General features: G+C 40.7%; 1 protein-coding gene across 5 annotated transcripts in view; it reads right to left on the reverse strand.

The window, feature by feature from the left end:
* Window positions 1-16346, reverse strand: part of KIF13B (kinesin family member 13B) — a 133290-nt gene that overhangs the window by 52958 nt on the left and 63986 nt on the right. For all 5 annotated transcript variants that reach the window (XM_055810154.1, XM_055810152.1, XM_055810153.1 and 2 more), the window contains exons 11-17: window positions 14656-14868; window positions 11589-11699; window positions 7736-7870; window positions 5529-5659; window positions 4422-4508; window positions 3235-3425; window positions 2188-2398 (exon numbers count right to left, since the gene is read on the reverse strand). In XM_055810154.1, coding sequence (XP_055666129.1) covers window positions 2188-2398; window positions 3235-3425; window positions 4422-4508; window positions 5529-5659; window positions 7736-7870; window positions 11589-11699; window positions 14656-14868 — 1079 coding nt within the window. The remainder of the gene's footprint in view (window positions 1-2187; window positions 2399-3234; window positions 3426-4421; window positions 4509-5528; window positions 5660-7735; window positions 7871-11588; window positions 11700-14655; window positions 14869-16346) is intronic.

Here is a 16346-nt window from a genome sequence, read left to right on the forward strand (position 1 = left end):
AAAAATTTGGCGGCCTTCTATGATGGGGTTACAAAATTGTGGATAAGGGAAGAGCAACTGACGTCATCTCCCTGGAATTGTGCAAAGCATTTGACACTGTCACGCACAACCTTGTCTACACTGGAGAGACATGGATTTGAGATGAAACACTTGGTGGACAAAGAATTAGCTGGATGGTCACACTCAAAGAGTTGCAGTCAATGACCTGATGCCCAAGTGGAGACCGGTGATGAGAGGCATTCCTTAGGGAACTGGGACCAGCGCCATTTAACATCCTTGTTGGCAACATGGACACTGGGATGGAAAGCATCCTCAGCAAGTCTGCCAGCGACACCAAGCTGTGTGGTGCAGTCAACACACTGGAGGGAATGGTTGCCATCCAGAGGGACCTTGGCAGGCAGGCCCATGTGAGCCTCATCAAGTTCAGCAAGGCCAAGGGCAAGGTCCTGCACATGTAGGCTGGGGCAAACCCAAGCACAAATACAGGCTGGGCAGAGAATGGATTAAAGCAGCCCTGAGGAGAAGGACTTGGGGGTGTTGGTTGTCAAGAAGCTCAACATGACCCAGCAAAGTTCACCTGCACTGGGTTGCATCAAAAGAAGCATGGCCAGCAGTTTGAGGGAGGTGATTCTCCCCCTCTACTCTGCTCTGGTGAGACCCCCCTGCAGCGCTGCGTCCAGCTCTGGGCCCCCCCACAACAGAAGGACATGGACCTGTTGGAGCTGGTCCAGAGGAGGCCAGGGAGATGCTCAGGGGCTGGAGCAGCTCTGCTGTGGGGACAGGCTGGGAGAGCTGGGGTGGCTCAGCCTGGGGAGGAGAAGGCTGCGGGGAGACCTTAGAGCACCTGCCAGCGCCTAAAGGGGCCGGCAAGAAAGCTGGGGAGGGGCTTTGGGCAAGGGCAGGTGGCGATGGCACACGGGGGAATGGCTTTACATGAGAGAGGGGAGATGGAGATGAGAGATGAGGAAGAAATTCTTCCCTGTGAGGGCGGCGAGGCGCTGGCCCAGGCTGCCCAGAGCAGCTGTGGGTGCCCCATCCCTGGCAGGGCTCAAGGCCAGGCTGGACGGGGCTGGGGGCAGCCTGGGATGGTGGGAGGGGTCCCTGCCATTGTCCAGGGGCAGGACTGGGTGGTCTTTAAGGTCCCTTCAAACCCAAATGATTCTATGATTTTTAACACAAAAATCGGGTGAATTAAATTGCATTTCTTCGGGGGGGAGACAGGCACATGGTGGAGATCATCTGTATGAAATTAGCAGTACGAACATTAGCATACTGCTGGCTTTGGAGACTTCTCCATGCATGTGCTGAACAGTCAGCTTTTGTGTGGCTTATTCCAGAGCTTCCCCACCACAGATGTGGATGTTCCGTTTTACAGAGAAAGGTTTATTCAGACACCATGACCTGCTTGCTCATCGGCCTTCCTGGCAAATGTAACCAACTGTGCAGCACAGGAATCTGGCACCACAAAATATTCCAGACACACAGCTAACACCTTGGTAGACTGTCTCAAATATTTTCTATTTCAGAAGTTGCTTCTAATATGAATTAGATTTGTATTTTCTCATTACAATGTCTTTACCATGCTCATTGTTTTAGGGTAAGTTTCCTCTTCATCCTGCAGCTGCTCCTTTTGACAGTAATACTGGAAATGATCATTTAGAGACTGAAGTAAATAACCTCAGTGCAATTGCCTAGGAAGAGGCAAAGAGGACAGTGGCCCCTCTGTGGTTATCAAACAGTTTTCTAATGCTTTAGATCAAAATTCTTTATATCATTCTCTTACTCCTTTCTGTTTCTGCACTCTCCTGGTTGCCAGGACCTGCCCAGATAAGCAGATGGATGTGAGTCAAGAGGAAAAACAACCATCCAAACAGCCAAGTCATGATCCACAGAAGAATAAATTCATACAGAAGTCCCAAAATTTCTTCCAATCACCTCATCTTTAGTCAAATCTGATAAGGATAGTTTCTCCTTAACAAAGGAGGCACTCATTCTTTCTCATCTTTTCTAGCATTACAGGTCTGATTGTTCTTAAACTATTTTTGCCGTGTTCTCCCCAATCCCCTCCCTCCAGGAGTCCTTTCAGAAATTCGGTAGAAGTGTGCAATGCAATTAAAAACTTGCAAAATTCATTAACATTGAAGAAATTTAAATGAACGCTCCTGATGGTCAGATCTGATTACCCACCTCTCCTCTGCCCACTGCCGTAAGCGCTGCTGAGCGCTGGGAGAATGAAAGGAGAACCTGTCCATGCTGCGGAAATGCTGTTTCTCTGGTGACAATCGCCTTCGTAGTTGCTCCAGTTCGTGTTCATACATCAGTCTTTGTCGTTCAAGCGCAGATCTCTTCTCCTCTTCATGCTGCTGCTCCAGGCTTTGCAAGATTGACTGCATTGGATCTAAGCAGAAAATAAAGAAGCTAGTACTTCTGGGGTGTCAAATACCTGGTAACCTCAAAATTAAATGGCAACACTCATGTAATGAATATGGGACAGAGATGGGGGACTCTGAAATCTGAGATCTTTCACACGGTCTGCTACAGATCTGCTGCATGCTCTTGAGCAAGGCACAAATTACTATGATTTGGTACTTCCTTTCCCCATTCTATTTCTGCAGTTATCCACATTAGGGCCTGCAGTAGCCACTGAAATCCATGGTGAGGAACATTCCAGACAGTAAATACAGTTATCATATAAAAGGAGGAAGTGATTATATCTTGTAATGCATATTTAAAAAATCTGCTGAACTGTGGAGCAAAATAAACATCCACAGAACAGATTGGATGGATGATTTAAAAAAACTGAGAAAAGGGGAAGACCAAGCTTTCTTCCATTCTTCCAAAAAACTTCCTCCTATCTCCCAAAATAATGCCATTCTGGGACAGCTATGTAAGACCACAAAAACTAAAGAACTTTGTTTCAGAGACAGAAATCACTATAATTAATGCCTGAGTGAGATATAACACAAGAAAAATAAACAACAAAGTGAAAACACTTTGATTTGAGGCTGCAGTTCCACCAATATTCCAGTTTTGGCTTTTCTTTCATCAAGAACTGCCAAAAAAACCAATCTGCAATGTTTTGTTTCCCCCTCAAGTGCAAAAATAGCTATGGTGAGTCATTCACAAGAAAAATTCTCCACTAGGAAGTTATAAGGGGAAAAGTCTGGCTAAGAGTCCCTGAAGATGTAACCACACATTCTGTACATACTTCCAATAATTTCTGTTGCTTCTTACCATTACTACCAAGTGCCTTCATAGTAACTTCCATCTGAGCATATTCATAGCTGAAGTTAATCTCACTAGACACTTCACTGGAATTATCTCCATCTATGTCCAGCTGCTCAACACTATTACTGCACTTCATAGAGTTGTCTCGTTCTTCATCCTCATGATCTGTCTTCTTTTTTTTCTTTGGTAAATTCAGCCTTTAAATAAAAGGAAACTTTTTGAAGAACTATTAATTACTCAACTCTGAAACAAAGGGTTGCTTTCAAAGATTATTAAAATTAAGAAGATTATCCAAATCAGTAGATTTTTCCCTTTCAAAATTTGTTGATCTCCTGTGAGAGTACTTTTCCTCAGGGTAAACAGGGGAGCTGAAGGTAAATTAACTGATTCATTCTGCACTCTTAACAATAGAGAGTACCTGATACTACCTACTAATCATATAATTTAGACAACCAAGAATTTTTTCAGGCATCTCATATCCAAATAAGTTAGAGGCAATAATGAAATTATATCCCACTTCTTACGTGGATTCTTCCTTCAAGCATGAAAGAAAACAAATAAGTTTTAGGTTATCATTTAAATCCACTGATCTTTAAAGTATTTCAGACCAGCCAGAGAGTTTCATGAATATTGTCTTTCACAGAAGACATCTACCTGTCTGATACAGGAAGTTTGTAGGTATGGCTGGAGCTGGAACTCCAGGGAACAGAGAGCCTTACAGTGACCTTGTAAGACCCAGATCACTATAAAACATAGGTCAAAAATCTAACACCTTATCTTCAAAATCCAAAAGGCAACCTATCCAAGACAAAGCTTAGGTGTAGTATTTTCACCATGGAAGAGGAAGTACTTAGTATTAATGTGGTACCAGAGCACATTAAAGTTACCAGCTCAAAAACTAAATCTCTTCAGTGAGATAATAGTACTGATAACTACAGCAACGTTCTCATCAGCAAGGTTACAGTCCCTTGCAAATGCAAGAAGCCAACCCAGTGCTCTGAAATTAAAATCACACACAGTTGCTATAACATTTAGCATTCATGAACAGTCAATCATCAGCATTGCCTTCATAATCCCTATGAAAAAGAAATCACCTCCTCCTGCAGGTTGAACGCTCCACTGACATCTTTCCTTACACCTTAAGATAAAACAAAGTTGGTGCAAACTTAGGATTTCTTTAATATCTTTTGTACCTGAAGAAGTGGTTGTTTCCCCACAGTATTCTGTCTCCATGATGTAGCTGGATAGGACATGCCACAGCAGAACCATTTACAAATGTCCTGTCAAAAGGCAAAAATCTAAAGCAAACGCATGTATACGAGGCTTAGCTTTTTTCCCCAGTGCTACTTTCTTTATTGTAACTAGTTAAGGTAGGTAAACAGGTTTATGGATTCCAAAGAGGCTAAATATCCCCAGAAACTTCACTATCTACCTTGTGCTGTTTCATAAACACTTCAAACTCAGCTTCTTTTATTCTTCAAGCTTATGGACAGCTAGATCTGGGGAGTATAATTAGAGCTTAAAAAACGAGGGGCCTGAAAAAAGATGCCACTGGAAACAAACACTTTTCACACTACTGTGAAATACAGACATAAAATAAGACATCAGAGACCTTTGCTATATAAATAGTTTAAAGACAATAAACCAATTATAATAATCAGAAACTACTTTTATTTCAGAGTCACATTCAGCCTGAAATAGGATCGCAGGATAACTCAAATTTGAAGGGAATCTCAGGATGTCACCAATCTCCTGCTCAAAGCAGGATCAACTACAAATCAGGGTAAACATGAAATTGTTGAATTTTGTGTATCTAACAATAAATTATCAGAGATGCTGATGATGCATGTCATTTTGTGATCAATTTGAATATACCATCTGCTTTCAAGCACTGCTACTTAATCAAATAAAACAATAAATGCTTCAGCAGCTCTTTGCATATCAACAGATTTCCTAGAAAATTAATTCAAATTTTGATAGTTACATCTACACAGCTGCAAATCAGTGACTATCTACTTGCTGAAAGCATATGCAATTTACTTATCCTCTCTTTGAAAACTTAGACTACAAACACCATCACTGAGAGAAATCTCATTAGAACAAAAGACATGAGTTGACAGAGGGGTAGATGACAAAAAAAAAAAAAAAAGAAGGAAAAGCAGGATACAAGAAGAAGAATTTTCTTACTTCAGAATACATAGAAAAGTTAATTTTCTAATTATCTTTTTGCACCACTAATCATAAAATATTAGATAAAACTACAATTATTACACAACTGGAGCTGTATTTTATTCCTTTACCTAGTATTTTTTTGAGGTGTTAATATAACCTGTCCTTCTGGGGTGATGTCTATAATGCAGTGTTCAGGAAGAATTCCCATTCCACACAGCTGGATATCTTGAGAGTTGTCTGAACCTATTAATGTGTGTTCCTGGGGAAAATTAATTCAGATGTTAGCAATGGATTGCAAAAGTTCAGTAGTTCTAACTCATCCATTCTCCTTCTGGCTTTATCTTGTCATCTAGTTCCAAAATTTGGAAGCTGCTCAATACTTCCCTTAGGAGGGAGAATGAAACAATGGAAGCAAATCCTTGCTTTGTCTTACAGTAAGAAGTAGGGAGCACTCAGGAAAGTTTACAGGCAACAGTTAAATCCGAAGATGAAGAGGTTTCTATAATTTAATTGTGGAAAATTCAGTGCCTTGGGATGTTGTAGAAGCCAAAAGTATAAAGGAGTTCAAAGAGGAATTAAGACAGGTTCACAGTGGTTAAATCCATGGCTATTACGCAGGTTCCACCTAGATCATCCAACAGCTTAGTAAATTCCTGCAGTACTCGAGGCAGGAGGGATTTGGCAAAGGATCACTCTGCACATGCCCCAATTAATCCATTTCTTTTTTAGGCACCTCTAAGCAAGTTTTGAGGAACAGATACAATAGTTTAGGTAAGTCAGATCAAGTTGTTCTTCAGTACTTTTAAGATCTATTACATATGCAGCTTAGAATTGAAGAAAACATGGGCAAGATATTTACTCTGAGAAGCAAGAGTTTAATTTCAGGGTTTTAAGCAAAAGAGGTGTAAGTAATTTTATTGAAAGGATTTCAAAGCACAGGGATCTCTACACCAAAATTCTCAACCAATAAAACAAATCTGTGTTATTAAAAAAATAATAATTAAAGACTAACTGAAACACACAAAACCTACCCCATGCAAAGGGTTTTTTTCTAGAAAAGGAAAATAGCACCATACCATCTGAGACTTTTCTGCTGCTACTGATGTGCCAAGGCCTGTTTTCTGAGCAGGCTTTGGCTTCAGCATACTCTTGCCACATGTTCACAATAACACCACAGAAGTTGGCTCTGCTTCAATAGCTCTCTGTGTCAAGGCTGATTTAGCAGCTTGAGTCACACTCTGGACACCTATGTGCAAGGCACCTGGAAAGGATTCAATTCTTCTCCCAAAATCTCAGCTCTCTTCTGTCCTTTTTAATGTTTTTCAGCAGATACAATATTGAAAAAGTTCTTTCCTTTGCTTTCATTGAGATATCACAGAGCAACTATGACTGATCTAAGAGGATCACCTATTTCCTAAGACCAACTACACCAAAACCATCTTTCAACCCAGTTGCTAATTTTGTGGCTGTTTTGAGACTTACTACCAATGACTTCAAAGAGAAGAGAATGATTTCATGTGAAGTTCAGACTGATGTTCTTACCCTGCTAGATTTTTAGAACTTGTACTCTGAAATGTGACTTAAAAATGGTTGTTCCTCATTTTTCCTCCTGACTCCAGGTCACATCTACAGTTTGTTAAACTAAACTACCCAAATGTTTCAGTGCAGAGTCCAAAAGTCCCATCATGTGTTTTACATTTAATATCAGTTAAACATAAGGGGACTGCACATCAGCAGAAGTGCTAAGGCAGAACAGAACTTGATTTTCACTCCTGGCAAGTTGCATGAAGAGGAATAAAAATTTATTTTATAAACTGAAAACAGTAGTCAGAATTTGGACTACACACGTAGAAGCAAGCCGATTACTGATATTCCCAATCTCTATATAAAATAATTTTCTGGGTACAACCTTTTGAAAGTTGGCATAAAAAAAAAAAAACCCACACACCCCACCAAAACTGAAATACAAAACCAAACTACAAAAACCCAATTGCAATAAATAAATAAATAAATAGATAGGTAGATAAATAAATAAATAAATAAAAACTATTGCAAAACAGGAGACAGTTTCTCAAAGAGAGCACCTCTAAATTTCTTTCAAAAAACAAAACAAAAAAATCCTCAAACCTCCCTCTGCTATGAAGAATTAAATCTGAAATAAAACCGTTGCACTCATTATTTATAATGAAGCAGTGAACATCAAAGAATGCTTTATCTTAGATATGTCACCTGTGCCAATGGCATTAGAGGCCTATTTCTATTTCTAGAAAATTTTTTTAAATTATTTTATTTTAGATATATTTATATATGTATGTATCTCAGTATTTATTTTTACCTTTAAATAGTACACCAGGAGTTCATTGAGAGCTGGATCTGCATTCAAATTAACCAGGAAGCACTTATTATCCCCAACTTTTATTCCAGAAGACTGAAGAGATATGCCAAGGCTTTCCAACTGTTTCTGACGCTCCTGCAAGAGAGTAGCCATCAAAATTAAGCTGAATGATGTACAGCCCTTTGGAAATGCACTCCTATCTGCGAAAGCCACAAGACAAAACGATGGACTGCTGCTTCTGAAAAAGGTAACTCTTTTCTTCTGCAATAGACACAAAACAATAGACACAAAAGCCTTAGTTATCTCAAGCTTTGATCAGGGTATCTGTAATTTCTCTTGTTCTTCCACCTCTGGTCTCGGAGGGCTACGTGCTATCGTCTCACACAGTTGCATCTTCCTAGTGGAAAATGAAAACAGCTGAGAGCAGCACACTGAACTACTGTAGGAGCTTCTCCATGACCTCACTGGAACAGCAAAATGCTACCACAAAGACATCTCAAGAGCCCTTTATTTTCTCTTTTGAGCTAAAATGCAACAAGTTAAGTTAAATCCCTGCCAAGTCAAGCTCCATGTCTATCTTTTATTCCAGAGCAATCAAAATGACAAAAAACTGGCAACCTGCTATTTAAGTAAAGCAAAGAACGCTTCCTGCTGAACAAGAATAGTAGCATTTTGGATGGTGTTTTGTTCTTGTCAATAGACTTCATAGAATTCAACAACAAAGCATTACTGTGCAAAAATGTACATCTTTCAAAGGGAAGTGTTTGGGTGAAGGCTAGAGCAGTGAAAGAAGAACATTAAACATTTCTGACTTACAAACAGAAAGGGATTCTTCTACAAAACACATTAAGACAGAAATGTTGAGGATTGTTCCCAGGATCATATAGAAACTCAAATGAGACTCATTATCCACAACAGCAAACAAAATTTAAAAAATAAACATGGGAGGCTTCTCAGAATTACTAGGAGGAAGCAGAAACAGGGGAGGGTAAAACAAGTAAGTTAAAAAATGCAAGAGACCTACACTGCCTGTGATGCCGAGACTTTAAAAAATTAAAATTAGCAGAGATTATGTTGGAATAATGCTGGAACATTTATTAAGGTTCTGACCTTTACCTACCAGTTTGTTTTGTAATTAAAAACACTGTACGTCATACCATTCAGTATAATTCTCTGTTCAGCACTAGAGTTGTACCAGGTCTAATCAAGATTAAAATGGTAAAGAATAGCAAGCACAACTTGCTCTTGATTTTCTCTATCCTGTCTCCCCACACACTTACAAAACCTACATAACATCCTCAATAAGGAAATGGTGTGTGTGTGTGAGAGAGAGAGAGAACAAAGAACAGAGGAAAAACTCCAGTGTGATGTCAAAGATCTCTCTTCCGATCATCAGTGCCAGGCTCCAAATTTCACATAATTCCTTGCTATCTGTGGAGATAAAGAACATGTTGCCCAAAGGATGACTTGGGCCACAGTCTAAATCTCATAGGATTAACTTAAATAAAATCAGCCAGTTTCTGTTAACTTTTTCTCAAGACCTAATGTTAATTAATATTCAAAATACATTAAAAGTATGTCAAATACACACTGAAAGCATGAAAAATTGCCTATTCACATAGCTAGTCTTTAAGGCTTTTAACCCTTACTGGCACTCCATGTCTACAAACATCTACAAGCTGCCTCTTCAACAGCCCTCATTCTTTATGACAAATCATCCTTTCCTCAAAGATTTACAATTACCTGTCCATCCTACCTGCCTACGCTGCTACAGTTTGACTTACAGGTGTTGGTGGATGCTGGCCAGAAATAACATCACTTGATACAAACGCCTTTAAACTTGGACCTGCCTAAACCTACTGCGCTGGGTGTGCGTGGCCAGGTTTTGGCAGCCGGGGGTACAGGGGTGGCTTCTGTGAGAAGCTGCTGGAAGCTTCCCCTGTGTCCCATGGAGCCGATGCCGGCCGGCTCCAAGATGGAGCCAAGGGCTGACCCACCAGCGATGGTGGGAGCGCCCCTGGGGTAAGGGGAAAACCCCCCTTTGCAGGTGGGACCGGAGAGAGGAGCGAGCACAGGTGGGAGCCGCGGCCCTGCAGCCCCCCAGGCCAGGGCAGGGGGAGGCCGGGGGGCTCCAGGCGCCGCAGCAGAGGCTCCCCCAGCCCGTGGGGAGCCCCCGGCCGGGCAGGCCGTGCCCCCAGCCCGTGGGGAGCCCCCAGCCAGGCAGCTCCCCCCACGCAGCCTGGGGAGGACCCCCAGGGCAGGGGGTGCCCGCAGGGGGATCCCCCTGGGGCCGGGCAGGGGGTGAGGACCCTCCCCATGGGGGGCAGAAGCGGCAGGGACAGTGTGTGTGGGACTGAGCCCAGGCCCAGCCCCATTCCCCAGTGGCACCCAGGGGGAGGAGGGAGGGAAATCAGGAGTGAGGTTGAGCCCAGGAAGAAGGGAGGGGTGGTGGGAGGGTTTCTTTATTTCTTTATTACTTATTACTACTCTGATTTTGATTGTCAATAAACTAAATTAATTTCCATTAGTCAAGTCGCTTTTGCCTGTGACGGTGACTGGTGTGTGACCTCCCTGTCCTCATCTCAACCCACAAGTTTTTCGTTGTGTTTTTCTCCCCCAGTCCAGCTGAAGAGGACAGTGACAGAGTGGCTTGGTGGGCACCTGGCGTCCAGCCAGCGTCAACCCACCACACCTACCAAAAAGGTCTGAAGGTTCCTTCTGCTGGCTTCCAAGTAGTCCTGAAACAGTTTTATACTACACAAACATTAGTCCCTATCCCTCCTCGGGGGAAAAAAAACCCAAGCAACCCACTTCTTCTACAGCTGCAAGGGTTCATGAAACTCCCAGCTCCAAAACATCGTAACAGGCTGGGAATTTAGAGACAAACAGGGAGAGCTAAAGCAAGCAGCTATATGCAAATGTCAAGGCAGATTTAGTCTATAGCATTGAGCCTATGACTCTGGTGTTTTCAAACACACATTCAGAGTTTCTATGCCTAGAAACTATTGTGCAGGATGAGAGCAGAAATTTTTTAATGTGTGGTGGGGTTTTTTTTTTCCACCCTTATACACAGGGAGGAAAATCCATGGTACAAATCTGCACTGGAAGCCAGGAAGCCCTCATAGTCACAAGCAGCACTTCTTACAATGGATCTTTAAAACTAAAGTCAACACAGTCTATTCCAATTGTGTCATCTACAAGAGGGCTTTGTATCGGAGGCTCCATTTTCTCCTTATTTATTACATGCTATTCATCACCTTTCAATAGTCATCCCCCTCAAAAGCTCCCCACTGCAAATATGTACATCAGCATTTGTGTGGTAAGAATTGGAAGTGTCATGCAATAATCATGGTGACCTGCACAATTTTTCAGCATAACCATCATACTCTATTAATTACGGTCTGAGGCTCTAAATATCAGATTAAGAAGTATTAAAACACACAGGGATCCTGAACAGCTCTATTTTTTAATATTATGAATGTCCTTTGCCTTCTGTATTGGGGCACTCCACATAACCTTGCATTTAACACTCTCTATGTTCGACCCTCCATCACAAACGAAAATTTTACTGTCTGAAGAATATAAAATCCCTGTAATCCTCTCATCCATGGAGTATTATTTTTCTAAATAACATCTCCATTTGCATACACAGACAATTTATTATTGTCACTGGAACGGTAATCTGGGAGGCACCCAGATATCACAGGAATTAAGTGAAGCTTTTGAAAAGGGCAGTAAGCTTGACCTACTTACCCATAAATGTGGGGAGAGATTCAGACAATCTCTATGAACTGACAAATTAAACAAACCTATTTTTCATAGGACATGGAAACGGGGGAAGAGAGGAACAAACCTGTGCTATCTCCTCAGTTTTTCTTAATTTTTCTTCCCAGGTCACAGTCATTTCCTGAATCAACTTTTCTGATTCCTCCAATCGTTCTTTTAATTCTGGTGATTTCATAGCCTGCAGAAATAAAAGCAGATAAAACAAGGAAGCTTGTTGTGCTTTGTTTGTTTCACATCGCTGTCACACAGATGGGGAACAAAAGAAACATAACTTTACTCATTTTCCAAGGCACACTTATCAGTAAGTAAAGCGTTTTTTAAAATACATATTGCATATAAAAGCAAAATCCATCAAAAAGTTAGTTTAATTAGTTTCAAGTACAGATGCTAAAGTGGAGTTTATACACTTCAGTGCAAAGCAATTACATGGTACTGGCAGATTTGCACAGAGATATTCAAACGCAAACTAATCTCATTTCTATACCAATACGAGTATCCCAAATGACTCATATCTAAACCAATCTTCTTTCTCAAGATACTGCTGATCTGGCCAGCCACCATCCGCTCAGCTGTCGTTTCCTCAAAATGGCACTTAACATCTCAGTCACTTAAACTGCCATGCCACCAAAATATATTTATTGTTCTTTTTGATACGGCCTAATGGGTGTGATATTTTCTTTCAACAGCAAATATGAAGGCATCCGAGGTGTTCCGATTATCCCCCTCTGCATATGCATTTTGCAGAGTGGATATCAAAAGAAGCCTTACAATGTGCTTCCATATACCAGAATTCAATTTTCTTGCTAATGCATCACAGCTCTAATTTTGTTTTGTGAAACAGTCAAAAGCCCATGTTCTGCCCAAGGACTAACTTGAGAATAAGAAGATACTGCCCCCCCCGCACCCATCAGATCCTCCCAAAATTGAAAGGACATCAGCATTTTTATACTACATGTATTTACAGCCTCCAGTCTTGGTACTAGCATATTCCTCTTCTACTGCCTTGAACAGGAAGCCTGTGGACTTCCTTATGTCATTATTTCATCACTGCTAACAAGATGAAAATGTTTTTGGCTGCTAGGTATTTATGCAATGCCAATTAAACAATGCAAGCATTGTTCTCCATCAGATAATCCCTTACCACAAAACCAAAACTCCTCACAGGAATCCAAATCAGAGTGGCATCATTACACGGCACTTCGTTCAAGACAAGGAGCAAGTGCCAGCAGTGGAAAATCCTGTTTTAAGACAGGAGTTTCCTCTGCCTCAAGACACAACTGTCAGCTGATGTGTCCTGTGCAGTCTTTTCTAGTTCAAATACCTAAATAGTCAAAGGGAACATGAGTTCCACCCAGGAAGGAAAGCAAAGCCAAGGCAATCTGCAGGACAAAGGTTTATTATGACCGATAAAACATGATAGATGCAAAGGCACTGGCCGTTATGGCGCAGGGACAGGAAGATGAAGCCCAGTTATTCTGAAGGTCTGAGTTTTGTTTGTCCATTTATTTTGACCTGGGTGAAAATTACTTAACATTCTCACGTTTCAACACTGTAAAATGAGCTAGGTAATTCTCCTCACTCCCTACAACACTTACAAAAACAAAAGATATATGGGCCTAGATTCACCCCAGACTAAGCAGGTGTGCTTCTCTGCTGAAAGCAGTTAGTTTAAATTTCCAGCTTAGGAAGGACAGGCTGGTGGTCTTGGCACAGCCAAATTAAACCACACAATATTAATTTTAACAAGAAAAGATCAAAATGCATGGATTAAAAAAGAGAAGGGGAAAAGAGGATAATGCCTTACTCTCTGGGGGCAGGGAGCAGGGAAGTAAACTGTCAAGTTCTGTTGTGCCTTGGCTGTTTAAGAGAAAAGTATACTGACACCAAAAGGAATAAAACCAAAACAAAACCACAACTTGGTCACCTCTATATCTGGAAATGAGCTTTGAAAATGAAACCTCGCTGTCATAAAGGATCAATGGTTTTGTTCACTTAAAAATAAGTTATTTGTGCACATTTCTGTTAGAACAATTAGATGGGCTACAAATGTAATAAACTGAAAGGAGTACCAGACAATGAATGTGGGTTTTGACCTTTACTGTGTGTAGCTTCTTAATAGCAAACCACACCGTTTTTTCCATGCTCTTTGTCAATGTCACTGAGATGACAACTAGGGTGGGATTTTAGTACTTGGGGAAGGAAGTATTTATTACTCATGTTTAGCAAACACTACTTCATTACTTTGGAAAGCTGCCGTTATTTTGGCATTAATGCAAAATGACACAAATAGGGAGTACTTATCTCTTTCAGAGTACTGTTAAGTCTGGTTCCTATTTTAGGGGAATTTTTAGATATTTAACTTGAGATACCTTGAAGAAATTGCTATATGATTATTGGATGCTTAGCATACCAGGCAGCTCAAATAAGAACAGTCCAAAATTCACTAGTCATTTCTAATATCACAGCCAGTATTCCCTGCATACCTCATGAGATCATTAGTTTTTGGAATTGCAAACCAGACTGATTATATCACCATTGTTTTGCCACATTTCAGAGCAGAACTCAGAATTATGCTAGTTTTGGCCTTCACCTAACATTTACACAATGCTCCTTTCACAATTTCAGTGAGGCAGCTAGGCAGATATTCCTAATATTGTCCAGTGCCTGTAAGAGACTGAGAACAGTTAAAGCTTGTAAGCAAGTAAGTAAGCATTATTTAACTGAATTCACATCTCACAGGATGTAGCCACGTTGAATTCTTAAAATACGCTGGCAAAGCTCTGCCTATAAACCACATAATGTTAAGACTCCACCCCTATTCCTGTCTCCATGTCCTCTTGCTCTGTATCTCACAATAAAAAAAAAAAAAAAAAAAAACCAAAACAAAAAAAAAAAAAAAACCAAAACAAACCAACAGGATTGCTCAACAAGGTGTTCAAACAGAACCTGGTCTCTCATGTTTCCACCCGTGCTTCAAGACTGACATGCAGAAAAATGGAAAGTGCTACAAAGGGAGATTTCTCATAGATACCACGCAGTAATTCTTTGTGGCATTCCTTTTTGAAAGCCCGGTAAGAAAGCTGTGACAATGGCGTTTACAGGACTTACTGGCTGGTGGAGACTAAAATTTGTACCTCTGCTTTTGTGAGCTGTTCTCGCAGCTTCTCCACTTCCTCACGGAGCTCCCGAATAATGCGAGCGTTGGGGTCTTCATTCACCACCGCATGATTAACAATGTTCTTGGCTCGGTCTGCATACCTCAGTGTTGAAAGGGTCTCATCATAGTTGTCTGCCGCTGGGCTTACTGTTGCTACCATGGCGGTCTTGCTGTTACCACCAAGGCTATCCTGGGAAGAGTGAGAGGTTATAAAATTAAAACAGAAGGTTTCTTTCATTTTACCCAGTCAATGAACTTAGGCAGTGAATAATCACCTAGGGCTGGGAGTAGATGGGGGCAACTAATAACAGAAACATTTTTATCAGAGCTCCTTAGTTCAAAATTAATATTTTAAGCTATGTAAATCAAGAAAAGTTGTTATTGTCAATCTTTTTTTTTTCTTTTCTAAGCACATTTAGGAAATGTCATTCTTGGCTTTCAGAATCAGTTTTACTGTAAACAGGAGTGAAAACAGTCCCTTTTTTGGGCTTTATGGTGCCTAATAAGGGCTTCAGAGGTTTACTTCTATTTTTTTCTGCTTAGGTTTATAAACCAGAAATATAAGCACTTTAGCATTAAATGTCTCAGATACTATTGAAGGAGCTCAGGAAAAATCATGATGAAATCAGAATATTTTATTTTAAAGACTGGAAACAAGATGTCTCCAATAAGTACTTAATTTCAATTACTTCAAGGTCTCCTCATAAATAATACAGTTTATTCTTCTAAATGTTTCAGAATGGGCCCTTCCCTTCCCCCCAATTACACAGCTCACAAATCTAAATCGAGTTATGTAAGAAATTACCCTTTTGGAATTTGATTGACAGAGAAGAAGGGCGTGAAACCACATTCCTGCAAGGCAGAGTGTCAGGGGAGTGGGGGAAGGAAGGAAGGAGGGAGGGAAGGAAGTGTTCAATGTTTCTACCAATCATAAAATTGTGGTTTACAATTTTGGCCAGTCTAAAAGATAAAGCATTCTGGTTTAAATCTTGCAGCACATCTTTATTTTTGTTTGGTTGGGGTTTTTTGGTTGGTTTTTTACCCAACATGCCTTTCTGAAACAAACCATGCTATTAACTTTCATCTTCAATAACCCATGAAATCTAGGTCAGGCATTGCCATTAGAACAATCTGACTACATTAGCTGCTTGTCTAACCATTTCAATTACAAAGCACACACATAGTTTTCCCTAGCAATCATTAAACCGCCCCTTTAAGTACTTCCTTAAGACTCCCTTTTTTGCTGCATGATGCCTAAAATAGTTTGACAGCAGTCTGGCTGCTTTGGTGGTCAGACAAGCATTGACCATACAGACTGATGTTGCTTTGCTGCTGCATTGGTAGCACTCTGCTGTCTCCAGTCGGGCAAAAGGGCTGCCAGGTCTTTGGGAAGAGAATATAATTTCATTTCTATAGCATTCAGCACAATGAGGTACACCAGCATGACTAGCACTTGCAGGTGAGAGTATTTATAAAGAAGTCAATTGAAAAGAACAGCTTTCTGACTGATACCAGTGTGATTCCTTTTTTGTTGTTTGAGGACCAGACAATATTTACTCCAATAAATACATGGCTTGGGAGGACCCACCCTGTAAAACAGCGGTGTTTTTCCAAAGCATCTACTGAAAACTTTAAAACAACTAACAAAAGCACATGACTCATTCAATG

This window comes from Falco peregrinus, chromosome 7 (genome assembly GCF_023634155.1).
Source record: "Falco peregrinus isolate bFalPer1 chromosome 7, bFalPer1.pri, whole genome shotgun sequence".
Lineage (NCBI taxonomy): Eukaryota > Metazoa > Chordata > Aves > Falconiformes > Falconidae > Falco > Falco peregrinus.